The sequence below is a fragment of the Idiotropiscis lumnitzeri genome, chromosome 13 (genome assembly GCF_059441095.1).
Source record: "Idiotropiscis lumnitzeri isolate Australia: NSW breed Sydney's pygmy pipehorse chromosome 13, RoL_Ilum_1.0, whole genome shotgun sequence".
NCBI lineage: Eukaryota > Metazoa > Chordata > Actinopteri > Syngnathiformes > Syngnathidae > Idiotropiscis > Idiotropiscis lumnitzeri.
In genome coordinates this window covers 8,965,238-8,982,099 of record NC_142403.1, presented here as the reverse complement: position 1 = coordinate 8,982,099, position 16,862 = coordinate 8,965,238, and the positions used below count along the sequence as shown (strand labels likewise).

At 38.3% G+C, this 16,862-nt stretch overlaps 1 protein-coding gene across 2 annotated transcripts in view; it reads left to right on the top strand.

Moving 5' to 3' along the window:
- Positions 1-16,862, top strand: part of LOC148324229 (adhesion G protein-coupled receptor D2) — a 69,348-nt gene that overhangs the window by 31,109 nt on the left and 21,377 nt on the right. For both annotated transcript variants that reach the window (XM_088312934.1, XM_088312935.1), the window contains exons 20-22: positions 3,907-3,948; positions 7,581-7,634; positions 10,199-10,346. In XM_088312934.1, coding sequence (XP_088169060.1) covers positions 3,907-3,948; positions 7,581-7,634; positions 10,199-10,346 — 244 coding nt within the window. The remainder of the gene's footprint in view (positions 1-3,906; positions 3,949-7,580; positions 7,635-10,198; positions 10,347-16,862) is intronic.

Sequence of the window (16,862 nt, the reverse complement as noted above, 5' to 3'; positions counted from 1 at the left end):
CATTTAGCATTTGTTTCCAATTAGGTTCACATATACAGCCTACGTTGAAATGATCTCACGTTAATGTTGTATTTTATAGGCTGATTGAAGGCATTTTACCCTCGTTTTCATTCTTTTTTGTTCTCTCCATTCAAACGATCATGTCCTGTCCCTCGGTTGTGGGTGTTAAAGCGTGCATGGGGAGGTGTTTATCTCATCAAATTGACAGCAGAGCAGCCTGGCTGTCTACCTGCCTGTTTGTCTGGCTTCATGTGGTCTTGCCAGCTCTCCTGGCCAGCTGGAGCCTTTAGGCAGGGGTGAATATGAACCGAGGACCTGCACAGCATCAACCCGGTGCTTCACAACACTGACAGATACTTTGATTTGACATGCCATGAGCAGTTAAAGTGAAAGTTATGTATACATGTTAATTAAACTGTTTATGCATGAAGGGGTCAGAGACATTAGCAAGTCCCAGTGCAGAAGTGTGAATTTCTTGTCTTTTTTCCTCCATCGCAGCATTTTCACCTTCTCTGTCTCTCGTTTCCATAATGATTACCAGGTGTTAGAGCAATTTTTTCCTCTCCACTCCCCCCATTTTTTTAATTTTTTTTTTGCAAGTAAGAATGCCCGATAGCTCTATTTGTGAAAAGTGTCACGTGTTTGAATTTAGGCTAGGATTTTTGGCATTGGGTCTAACTTAACTCCCCTTTTATTTTTGTGGGTGTTTTAAAAACACCTCGAGGTTGTGGTCTTTAGCCCTGTAAGAGCAAAGAGTTGGTCCAGTCAAACAATTGATTTTTATTAAAGTATTAAAAATCAATTGAGCCAGTCTCAATTATTTTTTAGTACTTGTAAATTTTGTTCACATTAAAACAATGATTATAACGGCTATTGTAAACAAAATAAAAACAGAGATGGAAAATGAGTGAGATTGCACAAGTGTACACACCCTCTTATAACTGGGGATGTGGTTGTGTTCAAAATCAACCAGTCATAATCAAAATCATGTTGAATGTGAGTGCTCCTGATTCAATCTGAATAAAGCTCCTCTGTCTCGTAGGCTTTTCCTGGCGTTTTCTTTCTGTTGAGCAGATCCCTGAAGATTTTGCACTCACACTAACTGCTGTTTCGAACCTTTCATAAATCCCTCCTGCTTGTCTAAGGCCCCACTTGCAGCTGAAGAAATACACACCCAATGCACGCCGCTGCCATCATCCTGCTTGGCTGTAGGACTGGATTTCTTTAGGTGATAATCATTGTGCTTGCGCCAAACACATCTTTTGAAATTATGGCTAGAAAGTTCAACCTTGGTTTTATCGGACCGAAACAAAATCTCCCTAACACACGTGTAACACGATACCAGCCACAGTCGATAATAATTCCTGAACAATCACAACATGAATCCTGCAGCAATTATACCCTCTCATTGATCCTCGCTTGTTGTTAAATAATTTCTATTTAAAATCATGTCCAAGAAGGTTAAAGCATTGCCATGTGGAAGGGCCTCCAATCCGTTTTTAAACCCGTTAACAGCCTTATGTTTAAAGGACAACAACCAAGAGGAAACTTTTATTTATTTATTTATTTTTTTTTTAGATCAGATGAAACCACTGATCTTTATCAACGGTGTGCCTGTGAAGCCTTTTGAGACGTTGCGATTAAAAGCTAAACAACTCATTTGACTTGTCGTGATAATACATAGCGATTGTAAATTCCTGTAAGTTATTTTACAATGTCGCGAATCAAACTCTTAGCACTCATAAGAAGTAAATCCTCTAATGTTGTTTCAAATGTAATTTTCTGCATTGCATTGCGTTGCGCCACTCTCCGGGGGATGATTGTTTTTGGTCAAACACAATGTGTGCTGGATTTAACTTTTTAAACATACAATTGTTCCGTAATTAGTCGACGACTAATTAATGTATGCTCTGTTGTTTGATGTGCAGTATAGCAATGTTTTGAACGCAACTGTGATCATCCGTTGCATAAATTTGTACCATTTGCTAGAGAGTTCAAAAGAAACAGGACTTGGTTAAGAAAAGTGCACACACAATTTAAATAATGTGCCCCAATTTTGTTTGTGTTTGTTTATAGTCAGAATATTAATGAATTAACATTTTAAACAATCCATCATTATTGTTGTGCTGCCACTTATTTTTAACTCAATTATTCTCTTAATAGACCACTTTTCTTAACGTGTGCAGGATGTTCTTCCCACTTTGTTCACTGTGCAACATAAGATTAATAACAAATAAGAGCGATGATCAAAAACATGGTAATCAAATGGAAACAATGAGTTGGGAATTGCACTTGTAATGCAATACAATAGGGCATAAATGATTTTATGTATGCGCGTGTAGATTACACATTATACAACTATATACACCTTCATACACATATTTTGTCCTTCCATTTAAAATTGTAGATCATACTTAATTGGTACCATACATTTACATTTTTTCATATCCTTACCAGTGGCAGGGATTTATTTTTAAATTATCTTTATTGAAAATAGATGAAACAAATCAACTCAAGTTAGTTTGTAAAGTAAAACAAAAACAATAGACAGCTGTAGATCTCGTACTTTGATACAAATGTTCATGTTCAATAGGTGTAGGAAGAAATAACAACCAAAGCGGGTCCTGCGATTGATATGACTTCTATAATTATAATGAAAAACCGAAGCGGATCCAATACAGCATTCACTGGGTTCCAAAAATAACAAGTCCATGTAAAGTACCGTAATCATGACATTCACGCTAACATAGGCAAATTCTTCATCATCTTTATCAGTTATTTATATGTTTGAAAATTGATTCCTTTAAATTTTGCTCACACCTGATTTCTGTATTTTCTCGAGGCAGTCCATCGGTTTCTTGATTATAATATTTTTTTTCCATTATTTCTGTGGAACAATGATAATGGAAAGGGAAGAATACAAAAAATATCTTAACCTGAACTGAACTGCAGCGGCTATTACAAAACTATGGAAACTATGATAGTGACTATCGGTCATTTTTGTATTATTGGCTTGAGATGTCTTTTCATCGGGCCTTGATAATTTATTTTTCAGATCGTGCAATGGAAAGAGATGTACAATCTTTATAAAGGTTTATTTGTGTGAACCAGATCCAGATCATTGTGAGGCCGGCTTATCAAAGAACCTGCTCTTTCTATTGACCTTTTCTAGGATTTTACCCACACAGAATTCGTTCTTTTGTGGAAGTTGTCACCATATCAACTGAGGCAAAAGGTTTGCAATACGGACCGAAGGCGAATGCGCAAGCTTGATTGTACAAAGAATTCAAAAAAGAAAAAAACAAAAACTCTTTCTCTGTGACAAAAGTGCAGCGTTTATACATTCAAGGACAGGGTATTGTTGGGTTCAGGGTACAAGCCACAGAGTTCTTTGAACATAAAATATTTTCTTTTATGTGTCATTTTTTTCATTATGCTCCTTCTCCTCTGCCATTCTCTGTTTTCCTCCAATGGTTTTCCTTGATGGTTTGGATGGGCTTGAGTTGCTCTCTTTTTGTACGTGTATGTTTTTTTTTTTTTTTTGCATCTCTTTTCATGTCTTTGGATCTCGCGTTGTGTGTATGCACTTCATCATGTGTGATTTTTTTTTTTTTAATCTCTGTCACAATCTATTTTTGAAAAAAAAATAAAAATGTAGCGGTACTTTGAGTTTGAATATTTTGTGAGAAGGTTGGAATGAGGGACACCGCTATTGTGGAGGATACAAAGGAGGGCACAGTTTGAAGAAGCTGTTCACATTTTAAGCACAACTTCTCATTTTATAAACTGCTCATCACTCCAGTCATTAGAGACGCTATTTTTTTGGGGGTGGAAGATAAGAGAGAAAACAAGTGTAACAACTTTGTCCTCCCATCTTATTACCCCTCTCTCTTTGTCTGTTTGCAGGGCCTGTTCATCTTCCTGATATATGGGGTGTACAACACAGAGGTAAGTCTGCATTGTGTCTCAAGGCTGTCGCAGTGAATGAGAGAAATGACAAGTTTCTGATGGGCTCCATGGTTAAAAGCTGTGCCGGTTTGGGGGTTGCGGGAAGCGTGTGTGTGTGTGCGTGTGTGTGTGGTGGGGGGCTTGCGCGTGTGTGTGTGTGTGTATGAGACGGCTGATGGTGAAAGGGAGGGGGACGTCTCTTCCACGCAAGCGTCCCACTGCCCTTCATGCTTGGACTAACTTATATGCATCCGAGTCCGACCATTAAACACTGACACGGCGTCGTTCTCAGCCACTCATTGCTCACCTACATTGCCTAATATTTCACTGCCTCTTTAAGTTTTTAAACTCACGGCCCTCCATTTAGAATCCTGACAAAGCCGTTGGCCAGTGCTTTGCGAGGTCCCGAGCAGTCTCCATACATAAGACGGAGGAAGAAACACGCAATGAAGGACTGAGAACATGTCGTAGTGAGATGCTGCATTATTACCATTTAGATAAGGCGTACTGGAAACAGCGAGCGATGCAATTTAATGGATGAGACTCACCTCATGAAAATCGCTCTTGGTTAAAAATATCGGAGATAAACCTGTTCAGGTTGCCCCTAATTATTCAAAAATAAATTGTACTTTTGTTATTGTTTCTTAGTGAAATGGTTATCTTCTGGTTCGAAGTGACGCAAGAAATGTTATCAGTTAATATCGACAAAGCATCATCCTGTGCATCATTTCACAGGGTATTGGTCACTTCTCCGTAATCGGAATTAAAGCATTTTAATCCACAATAACACTAGAATAATGGACATGCCTGTGTCTCTAGAAGGGTCAGTATTATTTTGGATCCGATTTTTTTGTTAACATTAAATGAATAAATCCAACCATGAGTGCAGAATCATGTTTTTTTTTTTTTATATTAAACTTTTAGGACATCATACTGCCCTTTGTCTTTTTTGGGGGTATAATTTTTTTAACTGAACGTGATGCTGTCCTAAATCTAAATCATTTCCTAAATAAGAAAAAAAAATACTGTACGTGGTTAACAGTTATAAAATAAAACTGTAGTTGTAGTAATTAAACAAAATTAAATGTTTCTCCCAAATGAATTGTAGATAGTAAATATATAGTTTTTTTCCCCGTGTTAAAAATAACTATTAAAAGAAAAGAAATACATTCTATTTAATCCAATATCAAAATTAGATATCTCAATTAAATCAGATCTTAGGCTGCAGTAAATTAGTAATTAAAACGTGTTTGGACCCACTATGAATATCTAGTTCTTCTTATTTGTGTTAGCTTTTATTTGGTCATGAAACAAGTATTGCGTCGTGAATCTCTGTAATTAGTCTTTGTGGTTTTCTTTCAATACTCGTGGAGCTGTCCGTCAGTCAAAGGTGAGACACTGGCAGTGCAGAACCAAGGAGGGCTCACACTTTAATTCTGCAAAATAAACATATGGTGCATTCTTGCTTAAGTGGCTTTGAAATTCTTTTTTTTTTTTAAACTCAGACTGTCCTTGACTCAAAGGTTGTTGTAATTTGTATGACATGTATATGTGGCATCTCACAGGCACATGACCCCGCATCCAGAAGCACACGCTGTGGTGACGTTGGCAAAAATTTAAATACTCATGGTTTTGCTCAAAGCAAAGAAAACCTTTTAAATCCTGTGAAACATTCCTTATTTTTTTAGGTGTCCTTTAATTTGTTCTCACACATGTCCCAAATTCTGGATTCATCTTCCTAAAATGTTTTCAAGTATGCAGCAAAATGCACTGGCAATTGCATTTAGCCGGCAAAAAGACTGCTGAGTGATGCTCATGTGAGTCCAAATTGATTGAAAATCAGTTTACACTCGACAAAATTCTTTTGGAGTCAGCCTCCAGCTGTTGTCGGTCTTTGCGCATAGCTGCTACAGAAATTGAAATTCATTCCTATCAAAATTGTAAGTTGAAGCTGCTTCTTCATACATTAGATTGTCCTCATTGGCTTGATGGAAAAAAAAGAAAAAAAACGTCAATGCAAGCAAATGTTGACGAAACGGATTAGGTTTGTTTAAATCACATTTGTTGAATTAAAAAGCAAAAAAGTACTTTGATATGCTAAGGAATACGGCTTCAGTGTTGAAAAATTCATGAAGCTGGATTCCCAACTTTATAAATTTGGCATGGAATGGGCTTTGCCTCTAATGTAGTCAAAATACAGTTTTCTTTTTTTTAATTATTTTATTATTATTTTTTTTAAATCACTAATTGCCTGAGAATAGCTTCCCATTATTCATTGCAATTAGCTTTTCCTTGGTGGTCACCTTGTATTAAAACGCTTTGATGACCTTTTATTTCCATCAGCTCCAAGGATGTTGGCAGGTGTTGTCAGCTATGCCGCTTTCATATGCTAATTGTTTAACTTTGCATCATTGTGAAACCTTGAGCGTACGCTCAAAGCCCTTAAACGCATAACCATCATCTAAAACAATGCCCTTCCCCTCATTGTCAAATGATTCATTAAGTGGTGTCATGTAATTGCCTCAACAGGAGGCTGCTTTTGATATCAGTGCAATCTCGGAGATCTCCTTTCCCCCCCCATTAAATAATGGATGATAATGTTTCCGGCATTTATACTTGTTGCGCATCTCGTCCAGATTCGTAGGCTCATTATGAATACAGGGTGCTTGTTCTGTTGATTCTGTGCAATCACAAGCCTTTCTTCATGGTTTCGCTCTTCAGCAGTCTTACATTATATATATATATATATATGTATATATATATATGTATATGTATACGTGTATTTGCGTGCCATCATTTTTAGAATGCAGATACTTCGTGAAGCCTGACGCCATAATGCATATTCACTAACAGTAAGGGTTGGGCTCATCTGTTGAGCCCTCAGCCTCGATAAATTTACAGTCGGTGCTCACACTGTCCTGTGTCCTGTGAAAAAAACATTGGTCCATTTTGTTCAGAATTTTTTCTTTTTTCGTGAATGGTGTTCCTGCGCCACAGACATCCATTTAACGTGAAAATTAGAATCATTTAAAAAAAATGTACATGTGTTTTTCACAGGACAGCGACAAATATGTATTAAATGCAGAAGCAAGTCAAGAATATTACAAATGCTTCCTTTGAAAATCAAATCATTGCTTTTCATCTAAAGTACAGTTATCCATACAGTTTGACAATTTACATTTCAATCCCCGTACCACAGGTATAATGTTTACTCTCAAATTTTGGAATCAAATCCATTCTCTCGTGCGTGATCTTATACAGTTTTCATGTGGAGTATAAAAATGTAATCTGTTCTGCAAGGGCGGTCCCTTCTCCTCCAATAGCTCCATTTGTTGGTCTCGCCGCTCTGTGTTGACAGATGATATCTCGAAGTCATCTACTTAGTTTGCCAGCGCTATGTGTCACTTTCAAGTCCCATTAGCCACCGGGACACACTAGAGCACCTTCTCTCATGTACGCACAGCACACACTTCTTTCTTTCAGTTATTTGCTGTCACATTCCACAAATGCCGGCTCGGTTGAAAAAAAAGAATTGTATAGAAGTGCTGCTTTTGAAATGGATTTATGTGTGTATTATTTGAAAGTGTGCCTCAACATGTCAAATTTGCTTAAAGTATCTCTTGTTCTTTTAGGTTCGGACCACGGTCAACAGGATCAAGGAAAGGAGAAAGGCGCTTAATTTTTCAGTATGTAATCCCTTATTCTGTGTGCGTGTTTGTGTGTGTGTGTGTGTGTATGCACACATGCGGCAAACTCAATTTTCCCATTTTCTTTTTGTGGGGGAAACAAAATCCTCACTCCAACAAAGCCAATGAGAGCTGACCACAAAACAGCCTCTTACATCTACTATCCTCTTACTAGCCGACAGTCCATGTTAGATGCCCTTATAGATCAAACACACAGCCTCCTTAATAGCCCCCCCCCCCTCTTTACACTGCCCATTGCGGCACCTTCATCCCGGCAATGTCAACCTCTGTGCTGGGTTACAAGTTTCTAATCCAGGACAAGCTGTCCCCTGACATTAAAGTGTCAGACCAGTATTTATATCTCATTGGATGCTGCTGAGATGCGACCATGTGTGTGTGGTGCGTGTGTCAGCCCAAGCGAAGCACTTTTCACACAATTTGAGACATTTCCAAAACACCGGTTCTCATCATTGCACCCTCCTTCGCCCGCCGTCACATCCACACAAATTGTGGTTTGTCCCATATTAGTGATCACATAACTTTACTCCACTTCCTAGGTTGTGTGAGTGAAGGCTTTACAACCGCTAATACTCTGTCCTACCCCTCCCACCGTACCCTGACCCACACATACACACCCACCAGTATTCCCCACCTTGCACCCATCAGGTCACTGCAAGAGGAATGAAAACCATTACAAAGTGCAGATTGATTTTCAAAATATCACGCGCACCTCCACTTCCTTTGACGCCTCCACCACCTTAGAGATTGACACTTTAAGAATTTGAGGAAATTAAATAAATAAATAGATCAGATGAGTCTTCTGGACTGGATTGGGGGCTAATGGGGCCCCTTGCCATTGGTGTAGCTTGATATATTGGCTGCTCGTGGCATCAGTGAGGCCCCCCCCCCGGGCCCCCACATCGTCTACTGTCATTTTTACTGCTTGCTCTTGAGGTGGTGGTTTTCCAATCTAGCTGGGTTCCGCTACTAGAATGCATTTTTTAGCCATCTCTGCCACCTGACGGTTTTTAGCTAATGCTGTTTTGTGCCATAAATCCTGTTTGAAATACCGTATCTACCTGTCCTTTGGTTGCATAGGAGACATTTGGCTCTAGATGACCGCACATGCCCCCATATATCCCCTTGTTGTAAAACACAGGATTGGGTATTGTGCCTTGCACGGTGTGGGATAAAGAAGCTTTGCTAGTATTACTGCATATATGGGGTCATTTGAAGATGAACGACACTTCTACGTCTATGTTATATTCTATATAACAATGAATGGATTAGGCAATTTACATCACATTTAATTGAGGGAATTAAAGAAAATATAATTTTCTTTTCGTTATGGTTGAGGAATTTGACCACAAAATAATAAATTAAAAAAACGGTTGGAAGTACTTTTATTTATTTATTTATTTTTATTTATTTAATTTTTTTAATGCTGCATCTACGGCATTCATTCCCTGTCCTAATTGAGGCCCTCAACACGAGTAGCATGTAGATTTTGATTTTGAACACAGCCAAGTGATCAGTGTAGGTTACCTCTTTGATACCAAGTACGAACCCCGCTCTTATACGTACACAGCCAAATTACATTTTGAAATTAGGGTGTCAGTTGCTGGACTCAAATAAAAATAATCGAAAAAAAAACATCACAAGACTGACCCTGGCATTGCTGAAATATTGATATAAATTGAATGTAGATTTGTTTCTTCATTTTAAGTCACATTAGGACAGGAGATATAATGTTTGGGTTTTTCTGGAATCATTTTTGGCAGCAAAAGATGTGCTTCTTGATTTTTCCTTTTCTAATACAAATGTTGTACACGAGCAGTAATGTAAACAACAATATTTTCTACTTAGAATTTAGTCAAAAATATATACTTCTCACACCCTACACCACATGTTTCAAATTATTTTGCATAGAAGATTTAGACTGTCAGTTTTTCAATTGAAGTTTTTTTTTTATATTTATTATCTCCTATCTCAAACAGGTTGACAAAATGTTTTCTCAATTTTGCCAAATTAAAGGAAAAGTCCTTCACATTATTAAGCAAGTCTCAGTATATATGCAGTTTGGATAAAAAGGTTGTTTTTGCTGAGGAAAAGTGTTCAAGGATCAAATGCCTTGAAGAAAGAACTTGCAAGATCATTGTACTGTGGAAAAAAAAATGTGTATGGCTCAGAGGGCAAATAGTTTTTGTGTTCCGAGGCCACTGATGAGGAGAAAGCAGATTTGTGAAGTTGCTGATGTCTCCAAAATCTAAAGAAACTCTTGAAGTGCTAAAAAAAGCTTAGCAACACTCACTAGTCTTTTTAGGAATTCACAAAGACTAATTTGGAGTCAAATTGTGTGTAAAACAAGATTGGCATGCAATTTATATTTATGTGATGACATTTTAACATGAACATGGGGTCTCACTGAAAGTGAATTAGTTCCGTTAGTTTTAGAGTTTTATTAGAAATTTGCAACACAGGAGGTGGTGAATGTACATCAAATGTGTCTATTTTCATTCATATCCTGAATCTGATTTTGACGTGACCCCCCCGTTTGGTTACAGAACTGCGCCAGTTCCCGTCCATCCAGCTCAGTCACGAGCTCTCGTCCGGTCAGTTTACCAACCGGTGCCACATCGAACCAAGAGGAGGCAAACACATTTCAGAAAATCAACACCCCAAGTCAGCAGAATGAGGAAGACAGTACCACAAGTAAGTTGCTAGAGCAATAAGAGACATTTGTTACAGCAACATTAACATTTCGGTTTTACAGTCGAGTTTTTTTTATGGCAGGACAAAGGATACAATGTGTTGCAGCTCACCATTTTGTTATACTGCCTCCTTGTAGATCCTGTGTTATGCATATCTTTCATAATTTCTATACATATTCCTTCAAAAAATACTGCTGAGAGCATTTGGACTTTTGTTCAAAGCTTGCGCATCGCCAGAGAATGAATAACATGCCTACAATTTCTTCAAGATCAATCGTTGTCCTCAATATGTTATATTCCAAACTTTGACCCGATCTTTTTTGAAATGCCTGCTGAGTTAATTTCGATACTTTCCTTAAACCGTCAATCACTATTTACCATCGTCAATATTTCAGAAATACCGCAGTCCCCAAAATGACGTTTAAATACGAGCAATTTCCTCACTGTTCAGCAGCTGGCTTATCTGTGATGCATTAGTGCAAGGCCCTGTGTTGCTTTTGAGTGAAATCAGGCATCAGAAATATCCGGTTCACTGTAACACTAACCAGACCCTCTGACATCAATCTATCTGGATGAGCTGACTTTAGAATACACTTGATTGTGTGAAAAAAAATTGTGAGGTACCAGATTCAATCAAGCAGGTAAAATTAAAGGAGAGGTTCATCTCTGGTTTCATGCCGCAATTCCAAATATATTATCCATTTTTTGGAACTGCGGTGATGTCAAGTGCTTAGGTTTTATTCTTCATAACTCCACAGTACTGGCTGAGATGTATGCTCGGAGATAAACATGATTCTTTTATAATCAACTCAATTATGCATCATATTGACACATCAAATATGTTTTCAATTTTTCTTTTTTTTTCTTACTATGTCATCATGCTAAATAGAAGAACTGTCAATTAACAGAGTAGTTAACCAAATAACAAAATGTGTTGATTCTATTTTAATAGACTTTTTTTCTCAACAAAGTTCAAATGTGCGCCATCTTGTTTGAAAACAAAAAAATTAAAAAGCAGTGTAAAACCTGTCCTTTATTGCCATGCAATTTCTGTTTTTATTATAATCTTTGACCAATGCCGCTATTTAGCTGTGAAACTTTAATAGAAAATGGATGGGCACAAATGACGTGTCTTATTTTTTATGACATTACCACGTAAACCACATTGGTGTTTAAGATCTACTGTTTGCGCAGCTCCACGCAGACCTCATTCCGCGATACGCAGCGTTTCTCGTGCAGGTGATTTGCATGGTCCTCGACACTCTTAATGCCTCGCTCACTCACCCAGTGCACAGTTAGTGTCACTGCCTGTGTCACATTTATGCGAATGAGACCACCCGGTAACCAGACAAATGAGGCCCTGCATCACAAATAATCTGTTTAATGTAACACAATCACTAAAATAAATGTTTGTCAGATAAGATTATTCAGACCATTTGCTGCTTCAATCTACTCCCGTCTCAATGTTACCACATGCAAATTGCGTGTGCATGATTGACTGACTTTATGGCCGAGCACTCAGACATACAGTACAGTACAGACTTTCTGTATATTAAATGTAGCAAGGACACACTGATGGGAGAAGGCTTGTGACAACATTGAGTACATAAACAATAAATTATAACTCATCATCATACTGCTGAATGTTACGTAAAGATTGAATGTACAACTTTAGAACTACAGTATAAGCAAATGTTACAGTTTCAGTTGGTTTACAAACTTCACATGCTGCATTAGTTGACTGTAGATGAAAACTATAAACACAATTAATTGGATTAATAAATCACGCAAGAATTGAAGTTGCTCCATTTTATATGGAGCAAAGGTGATTGTAATTTGTGCTGCTTGCACTGTATTCCTGTGGACATAAACAGTTGGCTGAACATATAATTCCTTTGAAAACCTACAAGGCCAACCTGCCCTCTATATGCTTTTATGTTATTATATATTACTTTATAGCCTTTCTTTTCTATTTTTCACTTTAATGTTTATGTACTGCATATTGTATGGTAGACAGTGGATGATGTTAAAAGTATATACTGAGGAAGCACAAAGAAAGAAAAGAAGGACATGTGCAATACGACAGAATAGGGGTTGAAGTGTCGGTGGGGTGGGGTGGGGGGGCGAATCGAAAGGGTAAAGGTTATGTGTGTGATTGTGTATGCGCATGAGTGTTGCATTCTGATGAGATGGCCCCTCACAATGGCTAAGTTGAAGGTTGCGAGCCCTTTTAAACGGGAATAAAATATCAGGGCTCAGTGTGAGCTCATGTCTTTTTCTTGCTTTGTTAAAGCCTCCATCTCAGGGAGCAAAGACCAAGTGGTTGGAAATACTTAATTTTATTGTGCCTTTAATTCAAACCCTAACCAAAGTGCTGTGGCACATTAAGATACCATTAGAGATCATGGAATGTGCCGGGAAAGTTATCCACTATCAATTCATTTGTCTCAAAAAAATGTTTCTTATTACAAATGTCGCTTTGTTAGTCTATTGATACCCGTGTCCGATATTAACAGGCAAAACAATTAAAATGATCTTCCATTGGATGGCAAAAAGTGCAATTAAAATTTGGTTGCCTTGGCTCATTAAAGATTGCGAATGCTTTTTCATTTTTTTCATTCATTTGATTGTGCTAGCAATTTAAATAATTTCTTACGGGTCTCTTGGTGCTCATTTGTAGTTTATGTAAGTCTATAAGAATGACTAAAATTGGACATACTAACTCTTCCCTCTTTCCCTACTACGATCCTTTGCATCCTTTGCAAAAGCGCTGTGGTCTATTGCCGGTATCGTTTTCAGATAGTACACCGATTGCTTGCCATCAACGCTATCGTGTTGGCTCTCTCCCCCTGCGTAACCTTCTCTGATACAACCAAAGTTGTCATGCATAGTTAGCCCAATTCATTGACATGCTACAGGATCCCGTGCTTCCCAACAATTGTGTAATGATAGTGTCATCTGGGTACCATTTCCCCATGTGCAAGTCCTCACCAGAACAGCCATGATAAATGCTGGGCCATAATGACAATGTCAAGTTGTAATATTTTCAAACAATGTGGCTCAGGTAGGTTGTAATTATCCTTTTGATGTATATTCTTGTTTAAATGAAGAACCACAAAATGTATATGCAGTGTTCAGTGATGTGTCTGCTGCATGTGCCACGTGCATGGATCCACACTCTAACTGTGTAATTTGGTCGCTTGGTGATGATGTGCTGCCTTTATGAGTGGAATTATAATCAGTGTCTTTAGTTTATGGGCATTCACATTTTGCTTTGGGATTGTAGCTTGCAAAGTAGCGGTCGTCATGCCAATCATTTGTATGAGACAGAACTGCCCCATCAAAACAAGGCTGAGCTCAGTGCGGCATGAAATGTGTTCCGTAATTCTTGATCTTGGGGTATTTTGATGAGTTATGTAGTTATGTATTAATATTTTCCACACACCAAGTTTAAACTGAACCTTTTTTTAATGATGATTGGCAATTGAAATTATTATATAATAATTTAAATCTAATTTAACTCAACTTCATTTTGATACTTTACCTTAACTTTAACTACGTACAACCCTACTGGCCATGCTGGAATTGTTTAGGATTACAGTCCACTTACTTTATTTTTGGTGCGTATTCTTATTCTTCTGTTCGCTTATTATTAAAAATCTGAAGTCTTGAAAGTGAAGTTAAATTTTCCAAACAAATCCATCATCGTTTTAAATATAAAAATGTAATTGAATTTACAAGGAAAAAATATATATTTATATTTGGATGGATAGGAAGTTGCTAAAAAGCCAAACACGTGATGTGCCGTCATTATCTGTTTGTGTTCAAATGTGTCTGAGGTTTAAACTCACAAAAACGTGCAAGTCTGTTGTTAGGATAAAAGTTGAATGTTTTACTGTGTAATGATCTTGTTTTCCATTCTTGTCGTATTAGTGCAAAAGCTCCGAGAAATTCAGATACCATGAACAGGAAGAACGTATTGCATTGGAATTTACATCACATTCATGATTAACTCACCAGAAAAAAATGCACATTGCACATGCGGTGTGTATGTGGTCCGGCTGCTGCATTCTACATCTGCTCTGGCCAAACAAGACTCAGAAGTTCAGCCAATATAAATAGAAACAAGCTTCTTTACAACGTCCCCTATTTCTTTGACTCACAAATCAAATTTGATGCTTTCAAAGTGATTGGCAAATGTGGATGTTTTTGTTCGCCTCTGCTTTGGTGTGTGGCCCTGAATTGGGCATCATGTCACAAATTCACGCCAAACCCTTTGATTATTTAAATCATTCAAAAAATAGAGGCCGCAGTACGCGCTGGCGTTCGAAATTCATCATACCCACTGAAGCAAAAGAAAACACGCAAATCCGAGCCTCTTTGGTGGTTCGTAAGTGGCTTTAAGGGAAACTGTTTATGTAAATTCACCCAGCCGCTGCAAAGCGTAAACTCAAATTTACTTTATGCTGCTGCTCTACATAAGAACGCAACACTGTCACCTGCCAGCCCGAGTCCTGAGAGGAGAGTCGATTCATAATTCAGAATAACAACAGAGCAAAAGCAGTGGCATTGTCATGTATAACAAATTGAGGTTGTGAACATGCTGAATTTGTATCTGCTTACAGAGGCTGCCGGCATTATACATACTGCAGGTGCCGCTGAATGCGTGGTAATAGGATGGATGATGGATAGCCAAGCTACCCGGGCTTTCCGTTCTTGGGTTATTCATCTACAGTATTTATGTGCTTATGTATGTATTGCTTCACCAAGAAAGACCCTCAAAACTCTGGATGGCGCACTGGGGCCTAAAAGAGGTTGAGATTTGGTTATTATAGAAATGGATCTGAGTGCTTTGAGCTCTGGAAGTCATCTCTTGAACACGTGTTGGATATGTTGTCAGTGTTGACGTGCATGGGTGGTGCTTTCTGCGAGCTCTGATCTTTGCTGACTTTTGCTTGTTCTTTTAGATAAATAAAATCACAAGACTTTTTCTCTAGAGCAGGAGTGTCTTACTCGTTTTTGTGGATGGACCACATCGTAGTTATGTTTTCCCTCAGAGGGCCGTTATGACCCATATAAATGTTTGCTCACCTTACGTTATCACATACAAACAACAAATTGATGGAAAGTCAGTTTTGAAATCAGAACCCATTCATTCGATGGAAAGTCAGTTTTGAAATCAGAACCCATTCTGTAGCTTCAATTTCTTTTAAAAGGGGAGGATTGGTAACAAATAAATGGCAATATCTCATATCGCAATGTTGTTAAAAGTGAAGAAAATGTGCTAGCCACACGAAATTGACGCACATGATTTGCCCTCCACAGGCCACATAAAATGAGGCAGCGGGCCAGATCTGGCCCCCGGGCCTTGAGTTTGACACCTCAAGAGTCTTGAGGGTTTTATCCAAACTGTAAAGGAGTTAGTCGCAGAATTCCAAACACATTTTCTAATCTCCTTTTTTATATTGAAGTCATACACAGTCATTTGGTGAGTGCCTTTTATTGCTGCAACTTCTGCTTGTCCCTTTTCTAAATAAGTTATTTTCACAATCTGACAGACAGACTTATTTTTTTGCAGTTTCCCCACTTCAATATTTTAGAAAAAAATGTCAAAGATAACAACCCCAGTAAACATAAAATGCTATTTTTAAATGGTGAACAATGGACAAAGTCTTTTGCAAAGTACAGTTGAAGCAGGGGCAGCCAAGTACCGTATTTTCCGGACCATAGGGCGCACTTTAAAGTCCCAAATCTTCCCCAAAACAAACGAGGCGCCTTCTAATGCTACGCGCCCGTTATATGGACTGAGCATCACTCTCGACCATCAATCCTTTTACTCATTGGGCTGTTCGGAGTGCATGTTAGCACACCCTGCTAGACAAAGTCTGAGTCATCTATCCTGCGAATTGACCGTGAATTATACATTATGTGACTATGGTGTTTGGGTGATGTGTCGGAGAAAGCTGGACAAAAGGGCAGCTGTCCACAATGTTGTAGTCTGTCTTATCATTTATGTTATTGCAAGCAAGAAACGTCCCAGGTTTAGACTACAGACTGCAAAAAGCCCAAAGCACAACAGCACATCTCTCTAAACAGCCATGTGATTGGCTGAGTGGCTCCCAAGAAGCCATTGCTAGAATCTTTTTGTGTTATTTTTATTTCTTTTGGGTATATAGATGGCATGAGAGATACATGTTTTGTGTTGATCTTGTTTCTTTGGTTCGTTGTTTGCTTGTATGCTGAGTTTTTTGGGTTTTGATTTGAAACTGTGACTCTAAGGAGTGTGGTGACCAGTGAAGTCCCTCTCCTGACGTTGTCTAGTAGACAAATTGCCATGACACCTCTTATTGGTTAGAGTCCGTGTTATTGGCAGTGATTCCTAATAGTTTCAGGACATCTGTCATTGACTTGGGGTGATACCTCTGGCAACGGTCCTTAAAGGGATTGAGTCCTGGTGAGCTGGCATCAGCTAGCAGCTAGCTCAAGTAGAGCTAGTGCGAGCTACCGCGAGCTGAGC